This window comes from Octopus sinensis, linkage group LG15, assembly GCF_006345805.1.
Source record: "Octopus sinensis linkage group LG15, ASM634580v1, whole genome shotgun sequence".
Taxonomy (NCBI): Eukaryota; Metazoa; Mollusca; class Cephalopoda; order Octopoda; family Octopodidae; genus Octopus; species Octopus sinensis.
Genome location: NC_043011.1, coordinates 40,238,466 through 40,257,135, shown reverse-complemented (window position 1 = coordinate 40,257,135; position 18,670 = coordinate 40,238,466). Strand labels below are relative to the sequence as shown.

At 33.7% G+C, this 18,670-nt stretch overlaps 1 protein-coding gene across 10 annotated transcripts in view; it reads right to left on the bottom strand.

Moving 5' to 3' along the window:
* The window catches only part of LOC115219831 (wiskott-Aldrich syndrome protein family member 3), a 178,171-nt gene that overhangs the window by 112,181 nt on the left and 47,320 nt on the right, over nucleotides 1-18,670 (bottom strand). For 9 of the 10 annotated variants that reach the window (XM_036509641.1, XM_036509640.1, XM_036509644.1 and 6 more), the window contains one exon: nucleotides 5,551-5,833. In XM_036509641.1, coding sequence (XP_036365534.1) covers nucleotides 5,551-5,818 — 268 coding nt within the window. In that variant the 5' untranslated portion in view covers nucleotides 5,819-5,833. Of the gene's footprint in view, nucleotides 1-5,550; nucleotides 5,834-18,593; nucleotides 18,617-18,670 lie in introns of those variants that run through there. The other variant, XM_036509643.1, reaches the window with a different exon arrangement.

Here is an 18,670-nt window from a genome sequence, read left to right as displayed (position 1 = left end):
TTACACAGGACATGACAAATGTATATTACATTTATTATACTAACAAAGAATTTAGCACCTACAACCTTTGAACAAAAACTGGGGGGAACAGATACACTATAGAATAGTGGTGATGCTTTCTTGTTAGAAAGCAGTGCATGATAAAATATACCAAATACATGTTATAGTGGAGATAGAGAAGATATCTAGCAACAGAAAATGTCAAACAACAAAGTTAGTCACTTTGTTCTTATCAGGATGATGTAAGACTGCAGGGGCTTACAAGACAAGGGACCACTGCGGGTTGCAAGACAAGGGACCACTGTGGGTTACGAGGCAAGGGACCACTGCAGGTTGCGAGGCAAGAGACCACTGCAGGTTGCGAGACAAGGGGCCACTGCAGGTTGCGAAACAAGGAGCCACTGCCGGTTGAGAGGCTCATCCGACAAATGCTGCCACAGAAAAGCAGATGTAAAATGATAAAAGGTGATGACAGTTGTGTATAAAAGCATGTGCAAACACATCCACAGACAAATATTAGTTATTTTAAATTCAATACTTAAGTTGGATTAAATTTTTATTTAAATCCTTTATTTACTATATTTCTGTTGGTACATACACTGGCTTTGTTTCAATTAATGTTGAATATAAAACATTACTAAAATAACTAGCATCAAGATAGTGTTTGGAACATAATTTAAGTGTTGAGGGAAGGTTTTAATTTAGATCACTTGGAAACAGGGACTTATGTCAAAGAAACAAGGAGAGGTCCATGGAACACACAATTTTAAAGTACAGATTCCAATCTATTGATTTATCCTGGGCTGTCAAATTCCAGCTATTTTATTGTTTAAGTTCAAAATGGAATGCAAACCATTAAACACTGCTCTCAATATCAAATAAGTATTTGGCCAGAGTATTGGCAATGAAAGTGAAGAGAAGCCTAAGGCTAGCCTTGAAGATAAGCTGTGAACAGTCTTCTGTGACAGACAACAACTAAGTGAAAGGCCTGCACAAAGCAAATCATGAGATGACAGAACTAAATGTTAAACATTTGACAATTGTACCATACTGGTAAATCAAAATATGATCTACTTAGAATGCATTCTGAAATTTAATGAAAAATGGATTCTTAACAATAAGCTGAGGTGAAGCACCAAAACATCCCCAAACTGAAGCTGCATATAAAAAAGAAAAAGTTATGGCTATTATTTAGTACTCCCAAAGTGGAACCATTCACTTCTTGAATCTGGTTCAAGCTATCACAGTAGAGAAATATTGCCAGAAATGGCAAAATTCATCAAGAACTGCAAACTTTACTTCCAGCATTGGCCAAGAAAAATTCTCTTCCATGACAGCACACAATTGGGTCCTACTATACAGAAACTGAAAAAGATACCTGGACAACAAAACTCAATAATATATCCAGCTTAGGTCCCCAGAACCGCTCACTGACATTCTATAACATTTCTATAGCATCACAGTAACTTTTTACAGGACTTCAACACCAAAGCAGAAACTCAAAATACTTTGGAAAAAATTGATTCCAGGACACAGAAATTGTATGCTACTAGAGTAAATAGACCTGTTGTTACATTGTCATGATAAATATGTAGATACAAATGGTTGTTATTTATAGCATTTATTCTTAGCTCAAATGTATTGATTTAAAGACAATGGTTGAAGTAAAAACCACTAGTGTTTTTGTGCTAATCTGGTGTGTGTGTGAATGTGTATATACACTTTGTTGATAAGATCACGAAAGACTGAGTTCAAGATGGAAAAAAAATTTTAACCAAAGTTCAGAACCATCCAAGGATACAAAGAAACAAGTTCTAACTAGAAGAGGATCTTTTCTTACTTGGAAACTTAAAAATCTCATTTAAAAAAAATTAAAACCAAGAACAATTCCCCCAAAGAGCTGGTACTAATTATAAGAAGTGATGAGTACTACATCATGCAAATAGAAAAAAAAAAAATAAATAAATAAAAGCCATTCACCCATGAGCATTCCTTAAAGGAAATATCTCTCCAAGATTTTGGAAAGTTTTGTATCACCAAGGCAATTTAAATTTAGTTAAAAAAAAAATGACAAACGTAAAAGAGTTACAGCCAGATTTCACATAAATACTGAAATTATTTCTCTTGAATGTTATGGAGTTATCTTCCATAATAACATGCCAATTGATATTCTGAATAATACATAAGATATGATGCAAGTGATTCCTTCCTGGTCTTTGACATAAGTTAAAAAGTAGCTCTGCTCCACCCTCACAGCACAATTTATCTCTTTTTAGAAACAAACATCACTTTCATAACTTTCTCATATTTTTTTTTCCCAACTGACGAATATAACAGGTATTATTCTTATATAGAAACGGACTTATCTCCATCACAACACATCCAACTATCTCACTGTCAACTGAAATCAACTACTGGCAGATACCAAGATGGGCCTTCCACCTTACTGAGTCTCATTTACCATGGGTGTGAGCTGTTTTTATACCAACTGCTGTCACCCATATACAATGTCACATCTAATTGGCAATATACACTGAAATACCAATTACTGTTGGTACATATGTTACATTGCTAATCTATAATATCTAAAATTGATATAGAAATTATAGAGTTGTAACAATACTCATGTTTTTTTTGTTTTTTTTGCTGTTGTTGATGCATGTTGGAAATTGAAGCAAAATAATGATTAAAAGCAAGCAGGCTTCACACACTAGTGAGTAGTATGATATGCTTATGGTTGTTGTGACAATAGACTAATTGGTAGGTTTCTGGGAAATGAAGATGAAGTATTGACTACTAAAGCTAGGTTTTATGGAAGTAAGTTCAACAACTGAGGCCTGAGGGGAGAAGTCTGGCATGGATTTTCAGGTAAAGAATATAAAAAAAATCATCTCAAGGAAGTTTCTAAAAAATTGATGTTTCTTCAAAATACTTTAGCAACTTCTTGAACACACACATATATATATATATATATATATATATATATATATATATATATATACGTGCATACACAAGCGCACACATTTTTCGCTTTTACTAATTGCAGTTACTGAAATGTAAGTTGGGGTAACATACTAAGAGGTTTCAGTTAAGCTAGCTATACTGACAAAAATTTTCAGTTTAGCACTCTAGAATTTGACATCTTTGTTTTATACTACTTCATTTTTTAAAAATTAATTTTAATTATGATCAGAATAGGAAATATATTACATCCCACCCCCTACTGCTGGCACCATCAACTTTTCCATTGTCTTTTAGTATTCAGAAAAAAAACCCAACAAAACAAACAAATTAGTCATTTTGTTTTCAGTGTCAAGTATATCTTGTCTATTAAATTAATTGTTGAAAATGAGCTATTCTGTGACATTTTATCTTTTGAAAGGGTAAAAAAAAAAAAAAAAATTCTCCCTTTCTCTCCCTCATTCATCTCCCCTTCCTGCCAGTCCAAAAGTAAAAGGAAAGAAAAAGTTGCCTAAGTAGCCATGTCATTTGAAAAATGTTTTGTTAATTTTAAGAGACTTCAGACCAAATCTAGATGAAATGCTTAAAAAAGAAAAAAAAAAGAGAGAGAGAGAGAGAATGATTTTAAATATTTCACGTTTCCCTCCATCAGTCTAGAATCAGAGAAAGTGAAGAGAAAAAGAAAAATCTCAGGATTACAGACATTTCAAGAAGTAAAATATTTCTAGAAATTATGGAATAATATTCACAATTTTGGAGGTGTACTTGCGAGGCAAGAAGTGATTGGATCTGAGATCATGTGTTGAAACTAAAATGATTACAGTGTGGAAGACACATATTAGCCATTCAAAAACACACACACACAAGGACTGCAACAGTCACAGTTAAACTGTGTCAGTGACCAGGTTGCAGATGGTGTGAAGAACATTTTGACACCAAATAATAAATGCTTAAATGGAGTTAACACTGTGTGTGTGTGTGTGTTTTTGAATGGTTGGTGTGTATCTTCTACACTGTAATATTCACAATGCAATCTCAAAAGAGATGGACTGACCTTGCTAGGGGAAGGGGAATGAAACAGAAAAAAAGCATATAAAAAAAAGGATAAAAAAGAAGACTTACACCAGATATTGCAGTATGACTCTATAATTTCTTGATTAATTCTCCGTAAGAATGAGATATTCGGAAAATAATGGTACTTCTTATTTTTTCCAACCAAAAACCATTTTACGTTTGGCTAGATTATAGAGAAAAATGTACACGCTAAAACTGTTGTTTTCTAGAAGGTTACAGAAGTATGGTAACTTAACGCTTGGTATCTACTGGAAAAGCAGAAGTTGATGATAATGGCGAAATTAATACTTACATGACATAAGCTATGAGTACAGTTGCATGCACCCTGATTGTAATATAACTATAATCTTTAAGCCATTTTTAATTTCTACATCTTTGAAAACAACTCGGCATGTTTATAGATAGAAAGAAAACAATTAGAAAGATAGAATTTTCGATCACTTGTGTGGCCATCATCAAGAAGATTTTGTCAATATTAAAAACATGAATCTAACTCCTCACATATAAATTCATTCTATTTGTATAGTATATGAGAAGATAGTTTCAAGATAGATTTTGTAACAACAAAAATAGAAAAAAAATTTTGTAGAATTATGCTGTGTTCAAGCAATTTAAGAATAAAGAATATTAGAAGGTGAGTGTTCAATCAACTACGCAACAGATTTTTCACAAATTTTAGGAGTGTAGCATATAGATGGCTAGACTGAAAGTAAGAACCGACAGTTAACTTCTTTACTCAAACTTCGATTTTTGATATGTTTAAGTGTGTGTGTGTGAAATGCTGACGAGAAAACAGCCGCATAATTAGTATCAATCTAAATTCATTAGAAATAGAAATTATTAGTACTATGTCTACAAAACTAATGATCTGAGTTAAGAATTTTGGATGAGGAATTGAAAATGAAAAAAATTAATAATTTATATTAAATATTCTGAAAAAAGGATTTGGTGAAATAATTTCAAGAAATGCTTTTTTTTAAAAAATAAATTTATAATTTCAAAAGAAAAAAAAAATTGATCTTCATTACATGTTTTTTTTTAAATAGCAATAGTAATCTGGCAAAAAAATTTATTGCAGACAATCAAAATGAAGATTAATTAGGATTAAAATTTTTTCTTTTCTTTTCTTTTTCTTTTTTTTTTTTTATAAGAGAAAGAACACACAACTGGCTACAATATGATTACTTTTGGCAACATTTCTTTTTTTTTTTTTTGCTTTTGTGAATTTTTGTTGTATTTTTTCCCAACCTGAAATTCATATATACATTTATCTAAACAGTGTAATTATTATAATCACATTACACTGCTTATAGACAAGGAGAAAACAAACGAAAACAAAAAAAAATTAGAAAAACAAAATGCCAATACTGCAAATAGAAAGCAATAAAAAAAAAATGCTAGTATAAACATCAAAAAGTGATTAATGTCAAAAATTAGTAACAAAAGAAAAAAAAAACATTGAAGGAGTAAAGAAATGGGTAAAATTTAGATTCTAAAAGAAAATCCAAGCATTACCTTCTTCAACAGTGGCATCCAATTGTTTCACCTTTCTGTGTACATCCTCCATGCGAGACTGCAAGTGGTTAAGTCTGTTGTACACAGAAGAGGCTTCTGAAAACAGCTCAGTGAACAGGTCCTCAGCATGTTTGCTCAAGCTGCTCAACTGGCGAATAGTATTAGCTAGTGTGTTGTTTGCTACACATTCTAACTCATTCCTTACACCTGGGTGTACCCCTACATTACTCACATGGACTGGCTCGACTATACGCTTTATCAAAGGCATCTTTCACTCACAGACCTGAAAGAAAAGAAAAAGAAAGCACAGTTTAATAGCCATCTGTGTTTTTTGTACTTAATGCAAACACATCATGAAAATCCAAACAAATGCAGCAATTGTACAGACATATCTCTTATGGACATACTGTGTTTAACAACACAAATATATTGGTATCATGAAAATTGCCCAGCAGTGGGGCTAAGAATACTAGACAACACATTTCTGCCTCTTTGGGCTTCATCAGTAGCATATACTCACTGGCACCCATATGCTAATATACCAAGAACAAAAAAAATAAACCGCTCTTCTCTCCCAAAACAATTATTTTAAGTGCTAGCATGAAGACTATGTGTCACGCAATGCTTCTACCTTTGTGTTGTAAATGTAAACGAGATTCTTGTTGTGATTAAAACATTGAATATGGATGGATAAGAATCAGTAGGCTGCCCTAATGTAGTAGGTAGCACATCTGTCTGGATTAAAGAAGATACATAGTTCACATCTATGAAGCAACTTTTCCATCCAGGGATTTTTAAAAACAATGTATAATAAGCTATTACTTAGTACTGAAGTCACTTCAACATACTTTATTAATAATCCTTTGTTCTATAAGCACAAGACCTGAAATTTTGGAGGAGGGGGCTAGTTGATTACTTTGACCCCAGTGCTCAATGACCCCGAAAAGATGAAAGACAAAGTTGACCTTAGTAGAATTTGAACTCAGAACATAGCAATAGACAAAATGCCACTAAGCATTTTGATCAATATGCTGTTCATATTCATATTACATATTCTTCAATATTTCTACATTTGCATTACAAATGATTAATTTTTTCCAAGCAGATATTCATCATTTCTCAATCAAAATACTTCTTCAAGTAATAACTGTTTCATCCATCAAGCCATTCATCCCCTCTTAATACCAATAGTTACTGTCTGTCTTGAATGCATCAAATTAAATTTCCAATTTATTTAAGCTCAGCCTGTCTCTTAAGATCACAATACAGGACATTTCAGCAGAGATCAGTTTTGTTAAAAATATTCAGATCAGACCTATCCTCAATCCCCTCTCTACAATGTTTTTTTTCATGCATGTTCTACATGAATCTCACCAGAGATGGCCTGTAAAGGTTATGAGCATGGCAATGGCCCCCACCACTCCTGATAGAATTTAAAACAAAAAAAAAGGAAAAAAAAAATCTGCAGATCACAGTATAAACTTAAATATCTGACCAAACTATCTAAACTGCAGGAAGAGAAACAGAAAGACATTAAACAGGTTCACTTGAAGCTGTGTGATCAAGAAGTTTTCAGGTTGTCCCATTATGTAGCACTTAAGACAAAGGTTTTCTGTTATAATTCTGGGCTGAGTAATGCACTGTGAATGAATTTTGTAGACAGAAACTGCACAGAGGCCTATTGTATATGTGGTATGTATGTGCAAACAGCCATGCACACTTGTGTTGGCCTCTCACTACTTGACAACTGGTATAGATTTTTATGTCTCAGTAACTTAGCAGTTCACCAAAATAGAGACTAGAGTCAATTGATTAGACACCCTTCAAGGTGGTGCCCTAGTATGGCCACAAACCAATGACTGAAACAAATAATAGAATAGATAGTTTGTTGAATTAAGTATGCTAATTTAAACTAAAATCAAGAGAGAATCAAGTAAAAAAAAAACACTGAGATACAAAAGGAGATGAAACTATATGTACAGAAGAGCAAAAGTGGATGAACAAAACAGCTTCAGACGAAACTATTATAGCAGTACAAACCCTAATTTAATAGAAATTTTTGTATACCGACTAACATAATTAAGATATTTTGATTGCCAAAACTACATTTAGTGTTTTGTTTCAACAGTCAAGATGTCCTTTGCATTGACGATCAGTTAATGGTGATCACCTTAACAAATGACTACTAGATTTGAACATCATGAGCCAACAAAAGAACTCCAACATGGTCACTTAATGTTGATTTAGTTACTATATCTGATTAAATCACAGCTTACCATCCTATCAAGATATACTATGTCAGAATAAAAGACAAAATGGCTATAAAGGCAATGTTTCCGATCATTGTTCTACTTCATCAGAATGAACATGGAGACTGAAAGAATAACACAAATCATTTAATAACAGATAATTATTACGCCCACAATTTTATTCACGTGTGCATGTGCATGCGATTCCAATGAGTTTTTTCATAAAAAAGGTCACACATGTCTATTTCCTTATGATGGTAGCAGGGGTTAGATTATTCTCAGTCATTTACATGAACTACTGTCAAATGTGACCTGAAGATTTTAATTAGTTCCAAATGTTAACCACTGAATTTTATCATGACCTAAATACAAAAGCACAGAGGCTTGAGATGGGGAGCTTAAGTGAATTCTTGAGGAGTTGTGAAAACAATGAAGCCATTTGTCAATCCTCATTCGAAGCTGCTAAAAGGGCCATGTGGTCCATACGCAGGACCAAATTTTAAATCATGATTAAATACATATGGATATGACTCTTAAAAAACAAGTGAGGAAAACAGTATTGACCAAGTTTATCTTGCCCCTCATAATGTAACCATCAACACAACCTTTTAGCATACATGATCAAAATGGCTAACACAACATATGCCTACACTCAACAAACCAACAAGGTCTAGACCCAGAACAGTCTGAATCATTGCATATATAGGTTACTGATCTAATTATGGAATTAGCTTACTATCATTCTATTAACAACATTTAATGGCATTCTTAAAAGTTTACAAATATAAGGCTATGATTAACCAATTATTTTATCTCATATAAACATCAAATCTGGAAGTGAATTAAACGATGTAGGGGAGATTTGGAAAAAGAACAAAAATGATCCAGAAATAGTATTCCACCACTACCTTTCTTTCTTGACTTACATCTCTCTCTCTCTCACACACACATGCACTATATATATATACTCTTTTTAACTTAATTTCTGGGTTCTCAATAGCTGGAAGGATTTGCTAATTCATATATTCATAAGGCTCTGTAGTTAAGTAGTCACTGTAGTTATGTATCACTTTGGGCAAGTGTCTTCTACTATAGCTCCAGGTTGGCTAATATCTTGTGACTGAAGTCCATTGAAACTGTGTGGAAGCCAAATGTGTATATGAATGTATGTAGGAGTGGCTGTCTAGTAAGTAGCTTGCTTACCAACTACATGCTTCCGGGTTCAGTTCCACTGCATGGCACTATATATATATATATATATATATATATATATATATATATATCTTTATATATGTATATTTATGTATGTGTGTTTGTCCCTCCACCATCGCTTGACAACCAATGTTGGTGCGTGATACGTCCCTGTAACTTAGTGGTTCGGCAAAAGAGACCGATATAATAAGTACTAGGCTTACAAAAAATAAGTCCTGGGGCCTCGATTTGTTTGACTAAAAGATGGTGCTCCAGCATGGCCACAGTCAAATGACTGAAAACGAAAAATAAAAACACATACACACACACTCATATGGGGTGGGGGTGTTTTAGTGTTTGTCCCATCCCTACTATTTGACAACCAGTGTTGGTTTGTTTACAGCCCCACAACTTAATTGTTCAACAGACCCGCAATAGAGACCAATAGAAAAGTATCAAACTTAAAAAAGCCAAATTCAGGGGCCGATTTGTTTGATCAAACCCTTTAATGTGACATCCCAGTATGGCCACAGCCCAATGACTGAAAGGAGTAGAAGAAGATAAAAGAATGTGAGCCAATAAACAAAGCAAGAAGTTATTTCAAACATAGCAATGAATGATTTGCTTTAATTATAACAATTATAGAGAAACTGTATAAATTAATTTTGACTAGCATCTAGAACCAATGCAACTGAAGATCCAGCTCTCCATGCAAACACTATTTGACTTCACTCCCTTTCTTTTATGATATCATCATTATTTAACATCTATGTTCTATGTTGGCATGGAATGGATGATCTGACAGGTCCAAGGATCAAATCATGTGCCACTATCTACTTTGGCATGATTTCTACAGCTCAATACCCTTCTTAATGCTCAACCACTTTACAGCATGCACTGAAAGGTAAGAGAGTCCAGTTTGCTGGACATTGTTGTAGAGCTGAAAAAGAGGTAATTTCTACTCTTCTCCTCTGGAAGCTATCTACTCGCAATACCAGAGGGCGCACACTCTCCAACCCTGATGTAATCTCCAGGGATACAGGCATCCAGCAACAGGACCTCTGTAATGCCATGATGGACCGTGAAGTCTGGCGTAGCATGGTAAATTCCATTGTCTCGACCATGGTCGAACAATGATGAATGATGATGATGCACTGAACTTTTCCTTTTTGGCATTAGCACTAGTGAGGTTACCATACCACTTGCAAAACTATGAACACCAAGAGTGTGTATATAAATATATTCTTTTTGCACCTGGAATGTGTATAAAATACATTTTGTTTACATTTGTATTTACATTTTCAACTGGAAGTTATTTCACCTCACGCACGCCGATAAGGTGAATTATAACATCAAAATCATGACTGCCTGGCATGCTAGAAATCTTTTTTATACTACAGAATACAGACTTACAAAGATGACAATAAATAATAAAAGTAGTAGATATTGTATAAAACTGTTTAAGACGAAGAAAGGTGGAATATTTGTTCAAGTTAAATATATTGAGAACTAAGCTGCACTCCATAAAGTGAATTGAGGTTTGTCTGTATAATACTTTAATGAAGGTTAAAGCAGTTGGGGAGGGGACTTCAGAATGTAGTCAATGTGGTGAGTTTTCTGTCAGGGCTGACCTTAAGCTATATAACAATTCGTTTCAATGTACTAATTAGCTTAAAACTTAATTGTATTAATAGCTTGAGGATATAACTCTTATCTCATAAACAAACATCGTTACCTCAGTTCAGTGGTGACAGAACAAACTATGAAAGAAAAAGGAGATGGTCACAAGGATGCCTTTGCTCAGTCTATCTGGGATTATCTAATCCAGTGTGTCCTTTTGTTTATTATTGTGTTCTGAGTGGGGACTTAGCTACTATTTCTAGCAGGTAAAAACATTTCAGTACAAGTATGTTAAACAGAAATTGGCTAGTGTCTGGAGATGATATATAAATAGAGGCACTTGAGAGGGAAAAATAAAAAGGCAAAAGACAAATCAGTTGGCCAATAGCGGAGCTAGTGGCACCATTAGTAAAAGTAAGATGAGGAAGAACTAAGAAAAAACCTGAGATGACTGGGCCTAAGGAGAAGATGAATCAAGACAAATGAGAAAAGAACAGTAAAAATAATGACTGATGGTGATGATGGCAATTAATTCTGTTGATCATAGTCTTCATTTTCCAGATTAGTTACTCTGCCATTCAACAATTCCTATGTTACACAGGTGCACAACCATGCAGTCGTTGTATTGGAGCTGCACCCATCAAAATGTGGGTGCATGTTTTAGTTTACAGACATGTACTTGATTAGCATTCATTTAAATGTTATGCATTTGTCCAACCCATGCTAGCATGGAAAGCGGACGTTAAATGATGATGATGATGATGATGATGCACTAGCTTTGAATTAAAATTTTTTTTTGTGCTCAGTTCAACAAAAATTCCACTCAGTAGCCAGAAATTTCAGAGAATGCTGCAGCCATAATTAAGATAATGTTTATTAACAGTACCAAATTAACTCTTCCTTTTTTTGTTCTCCTTCAATTGCCTCCATTCCTTCTCTTTTGTAACAAACAATTGGAATATTCAGTCACATACATAAAGCGCAGGTTTTGGCTTTCTGACCACATTGTTAGGGGTTCAGTCTCACTGTGTGGGACTTTGGGCAAGTGTCTTTTACTATAGCTCCAGGTTGATCAAAACTTGTGAGTGGATTCAGTAGGCAGAAACTGAAAGAAGCCATATATATATATATAAATGGATGTAAATAAAGAAGAAAATGGATGTAAATAACAAGGTGAAATTCATCGTTTATGCTGGTATGTCTTTAATTTAATTAACGTGTGTATGTGTATATATATCAAACACATGTATGTACATATGTGTGAGTGCATGTGCAGGCATTTCCTTGCCTTAACATCACGACTGTTGCAAAGGAATGCCATTCATATCAGTATTTTATAAAGACATGTCTGATCATCAGGGAATATTACTCTGCTTGGAAAAAGATATGGGTTGACAATAAGGGGATCCAGCTGAAGAAAATCTGCCTCAACAATCTCCATCCAACCAATGCATGCATGGCAAAGTAGATGTTAAAATGACGATGATGTTGATATTTCTCTAACCTTTATGACTTAGCAGTTTGTACAACAAATCAAGAGGCCAAACCTTTCATAATATTTACCACTCATACACAGGTATCCTATAAGCAAGCTTTGTCTCATCCAGATACAGAAAGAAAAATTAGAGTTAAGCATAATAAAGATAAAAGACTATAAACACAAGAATTGCCTGAAATCTCCATCTTCACACAAGTGCACACCTGACACTATTCAGGTAAAACACATTTGCTCTGGAATTCCTGTTTTGCACACTTAAATATAAAGCACTTCCACTTAATTATTTTAGCTCACCCCAAGATGAATACTGTGTTGAATTTCGCAAATTTGAACATTTCCATATGAAATGATTATTCTTTTGAACCCTTTCCATGAGCCAACCAGGAGTAGACCAAGAACAAGATGGTTAGAAAATGTCTATAATCTTAGTTGGTCATGCTTAGGAATCCAAGCAGGAAAGTTTAATGACTGCTGTTTCTGATAGAACCCAATAGAGGAGGTGACCAAGGATACTATCCTCCTTGGAAGAAGATGGATGGATAGATCATACAAACTGCAAATAGCGAAAAAAAAAAAAAACTCTACAGGTAGATGCCACCCCATTTTTTTTTTTTTTTTTGAAAGGAGCACCACAACTACAAAAGCCCAGGAGCAAACCATGTCCTAACAAATGTACCCATGGTAAGTATGTGTGTAAATACAAATTCTAAACCCTTGTAGGAATCAATACAAGGTTACCGATGTATTTTATTTAACTCCTCTAGAATCTTATATAAAATAAAGCTTTAAATATATTAGCAATCAATATGGACAGTACAAGCATTGATAGATTATTGGTGGTGTGCATTGTCATTTAGTTCCAGGTCAGCCCTGACTATGCAGACTTACAGTCAAAGGAATTCATTCCAACAGTAATCATCCCATTTTTTCAAGCATAATTCATCAAGAATTATTACATTGTCCAATGTAATGTCTCACATACAAAATGTCTTAAAGTCTTAAAAAACTAGAGAGTGATTTGAGGATGATTTGCTTGTTATTTCTAGCAGACTAAGGACACAGTGCATTTAGCTACAGGCCCCAGAGATAAGCACAGTTAATAGTGAATCTTCCAGAAGTGTTGAAGGTTTGGTATTTAACTGGAGACATACATAAAGGGGAAAGAAACATAGCGTAGCAGCTTAAGAAAGAGTACAATGGCTGCAGTAAAGGAGAGAGAGAGAGAGAGAGAGAGAGAGATAAGCCAGATAATTCAGAAGCTAAGAAACTATAATAGCATTAATAATCTAATATTTATCTACCAATCTTAAAAATAATCAACAACTACCTTGCCTAGTAAAAACATATATACTTATATAACAAAGTATTAAGTAAGAATAAAGAAAACACTGATGGTAAAATTAGATTTTACAGAAGAATAGTGAATACAAGGATACAAAATTAGCATAGCAATATGAGCAGATATTCTAACAAAGACCTTACTGTTTCAGGTAATTCAAATTGACATTATCTGCTGTACTTCTTACTAATGTCAGAGTGGAAATCACATTAAACTTTTAGTAAATAAAACTTCTTTCAGTAGATATGAAATATGGAATCCATAATTAGAAGTAATTTTGATGGTACAATGACTTAGAAGAGAACGTATTTCAGAAGTGGTGAAGTTTTATTTTAGCAAATATTTCTAATCACACCCACCTTGTATTCCAATCTGTGATGTGATGGTATACGGTATCACTAGTAGAGCAAAAATGATACTGAACAATGTTTAAAAAGAGAAAACAAAAAAATGAAATTAGATAATGTGGTTCTACATAAAGTAGGTTTCATTCCTTGATTATAGCTGAAACTTCTTTGATCATAGATCTGCTTCGACAAGTCTGACCTGGGGCTAAACAACAACTTCAGATTTACTCTTAACAAAATTATTAACCCTTGCAGTATTTAGTTACAGTTATTTTAAGTTCAGAGTTCAAATCTCACTGAAGTCAACTTTTTCTTCCTTCGACGGTTGATAAAATAAAGTACTAGTTAAGTACTGAAGCTGAAAGGAGCAACTAAACCCTTTCCCAAAATTTCAGGCTTTGAGCCTATACCACAGACCATTATTAATCCTCTGAATTTTCTTGAGCTATCTCAGAATCAGGGTTTAGGAGGGGTGTAAGTTCTCCAATCTAAATACAACACAGATTTCGGTTTTTTGGCAACTTGTTGATCAAGTAGCAATGGCAAAAATACCATCAGTGTGTCCAATGATTGAATATATTAAGTCATACTCGACTTCAATATATTTAATAATATAAGTAAAAGGGGAGGAGGTAGCAGCATGTCACTTATATTGAAATACAAATATATATAAAAGACTACAGAACAAGGTGCAGCCCCTAGCATTCCCATTTTCTTTCAAGCCGTCCAACCTATGCCAGTATGGAAAATGGACATTCAATGATGGTGTGTATGTCCTTAAGTGCCAACGCATGAAAGCTCTTGGACCTTGAGTCACTCTTTTACTTTTGCTAAATATTAATAAAAGTTATTTATATATATATATATATATATATATATTTGTCTAAGTTATGCTAGTGTAGGAAAACAGGCATAAACTGAACAAACAATTTATATATGCTGGATATGATAAAAGAATGTAACTGGTTGTGAGACAGAGAAGAGTCATTAAGTAAGAATGGAGAAACAGATGCAAAATCATTGCCATCATCATATATATATATATATATATATATATATAGTATAGTAGAAACTACTTTCAGGAAAGAGTCTTTAGTAAATATTTTCATGACAAAAGGGAAAACAAAAGGTGCCAAAGAACCAATGCAAATGACAAGAAGATTATACAAAATAACTGAGATCAAATTCAGTTACAAGACTTCAAAATATAATCCAATCCCAATCATCTTGGCATTAGAAAATTCGGTTAATTTTGCAAGAACACAAAACATGTTTTTGTTTAATTTAAACAACCAAAAAAATACAAAATAACATAAAAAGTAAAACACTTATTTTGAGACATTTAAAAGTAAAAAACAAAAAAGAAGGCAACAAGGTTTTGCTTTTCTAAGAGAGCTATAATTACACAAAGTCTGGCCAAGTACATACATCCATTCGGTACTGAGCAGTTTTAATGTTGAAACTAACTTTTCTTAAAAGTTAATTTTTGCCAGTAGAGTAAAATTAGTCAGTTTAATTACTGTAGAGGTCTTTTTGACACAAATTAATAAATGTCTCCACAAGCAACTTATGGAGATAATTTGTACATGGACAAAAGTACAACTCTGACATTAAAGCTGTGTTGAAACAACAGTGAAGGCTGCACCAACTCCAGATCTAAATTAACTTTACAGCTCAGTCTAATCAGAAAATTGTATTCTGAGACTATCATGAACAGCAGCAGCCTATAATGATTCATTTCTATGCCCCAATTATTGCCATTCCCTTCACTCTTACTAAAACTGGTACTGTAGGATTATTAAACTAATATTATTACTGGGCTTCACTTCACTTTCCATCCTTTTATCCACCCACAAAATATGAAGCTTTGCAAGTATGTTAGAATTAATTATCATTATTGTTATTAATAAAATAAATACAGGAATGACTGCATAGATAGAAGTCTGCTTCACAATCACAGTTTCAAGTTCAGTCCTACTGTGTGACACTATGGGACATGTCTTTTACTATAACATGAAGTTGTTCAATGCCTTATGAATGAAGTGGGTATACAACTAGTGCACAAAAAACACTTTCATATGTGTGTTCATGTCCCCACAAGCCTGCATGCATGTGTGATTGTGTTTTTGTATCATCACAAGCATGTGTGTGCAAATACGTGTGTTTTCATATCCCTACAAGTATGCGTGTGCATATACATGTGTTTACATTTGTCTCATGACTTAGAGATTCAACAAATAGATTTTGGTAAAATAAATACCAGACTTAATAAGTAAGCATTGGGGGTGAGGTGATCATGTGGTACCCCAGATCATTGAGGCCACAGTCCAATGACTAAAACCAATTAACAAATAATACTGGTATTGATGGCATCTGCACTCCCAAATTCCAGGTTTTTTGCACATTCTAGAAACATTTTTCCTCTTTAATTCTTTTACTTGTATCAGTCTACAGCCATGCTGGAGCACTGCCTTGAAGGATGTTAGTTGAACAAATCAACCCTAATACTTATTCTATCAGTCTCTTTTGCTGAACTGCTAAGTTACAGTGACATAAACATACCAACATCAGTTGTCAAGTGGCGACAGACAGACAGACACAAACATATACATATATATACAACAGTTTTCTTACATTTCTGCCAACCAAATCTACTCACAAGACTTTCGTTGTCCCCATGGCTTATAGTAGAAGACACTTGTCCAAGGTGTCATGCAATCAGACTGAACTCAGAACCATGTGGTCGGGAAATAAGCTTCTTACCACATAGCCATGCTGGACAAATAAATATTTTTCTTTAAAGGACTTAATTTACTGAATTATTTTATTTAATTTGGATAAAAAGATAAAACAGCTGGCAATATGAACACCAAACTACTCACATTAAAGCATTTAATTATGCTTACAACCGTTTGTGCCTAAAATTTCCATCATACTAAGAATTATAAACTTAACACTATATGTACATAGACATCTTAAATAAATGAAGAACCATTAAGAAAAAAAAAATACGACTGTTTTATAGCATGTTGTAAGTTTAATTACTGTTAGCTACTTTTGGCAAGCACAAAAAAAATTATTAAAACATACTTTATACATTGTAATTAATAAACTAAGAATGTTATTTTCCTTCTACAAACAATATTAAATAAAATATGTCCATAATCAAACACTTGAAAGGAAAAACTAGCAACTAAACACCTACACAAGAATCCAACCATGCATCTGGAATTTTGCTGAGGGGAGAGAACTAATTTCTTTTTAACATCACAGTAGCAGCACTAGATTTGTCTTCAGCCAAACAAATATTCCATTTACACCAGCACCAAACTTTTCCATTAAAACATATTCACTGCATATTTCCCAATATGCATTCTCTATGAGCTAGGTCCCTGCAACAAGTAATGTGCACATGCGCACACGCATTACTTCTCATAAGGACCTAGCTCACAGGGCTCAGATGGCCAAATGGCCATTCAGCTGTCTGGGCCTGATAAGATAGGTTCCTGTGAGGAATCTATAAAACTAAGTTACATGTAGTCAAATCAAGCTGTTTAAAGTAATAATATATTTAACTCCTACTGAATGTGTTGAGTGCCTCTTTCTTTTGTTTTTCCACTCTCTGTTTATTTGTTCAACATCTATTTTTCCATGCTGGCATGGTTTAGAAGGAAATTGATTTTGAGGCAAGATGATGTTCGTGTTGACAACCTACTTTCCAAGAAAGGAATTTTTATATTCCACAGGTTTGCAAAAACACAGAGAGCAACCAGTCATCATGTCAACAAGGGATGTCAACATCAGCACCACTTCTTATGCAGTAACAGACAATATATATTCATGCATATATATGGAGGAAGGGCTCAATTCAGTTTGCTCTACCAAATTCACGAATAATATATTCATCAAGCAAAAGCAATAGCAGAAGATCTCTGCCCAAAGTGCCATGCAATGGGACTGAACCTGAAACTACATTGCTGTACAGCAAACTTCTTAAGCACACAGCAGTGTCAATTGATACACATTTTAAACGGTATTTATTTGCAAACAAATCAAAATTAAATATGAAGCTGCTGGCAAAAATCAAATCAATAACCCCATGTATTGATTATATAGTTCTTAGGGTCAATTTTTATTTATACATCAATCCACATTAGGATAGTTTACTAGGTTAGCCCAAGCTAAATTGCTAAGAAAGTTCTATATGAAATCAACAGTCAATCCATGTTGAGGTGAAAGTTTAATAATTATGATAAACGCAATTTTATATCATTTGTTGCCAACATACATTTCACCACTGCAATTATTTTCAACCTTTGCACTGAATGTCTCAAGTGCAATTGGATGCTGAACCAGAGCAGTCCATCAGGGAAACATTTTATTGCATAATGTTACAAAACCAGTAGCAGTATTACATCTAACTGTATGCACAAGACACACACACACACACACGTATTCCAAGCTAAAAGAAGAATTTGACTATGTGTGTTTGTGGTTCAATAGATCGAACATTTGACCAGTCAGCAAAATAAGTAATTTAATTTCCAGCAAGAAATAGTTTGTTGTTCGTCACTTTTGTATTATTACGTACTACTTATTCCACTTCATGTAACTAATATGGCTTTATATATATATATATAGTCTATGATTTTAATTATGTTATGTAAGCACTTATGTACATAAGTTATTGAACATAACAATAATTACAAATTAAGACATTGTAGAAACAAATATACACAGATTGGTTTGTAATATATTAAAACGTAAAAGAGCAGATGTTATTAAGATGATATACTTGCTTTGAGAATGAAATGACCTCAAACCAGGACATCAGTGGGTATATATTATCCTTAACAGCAACAACACAGCAGGAAAT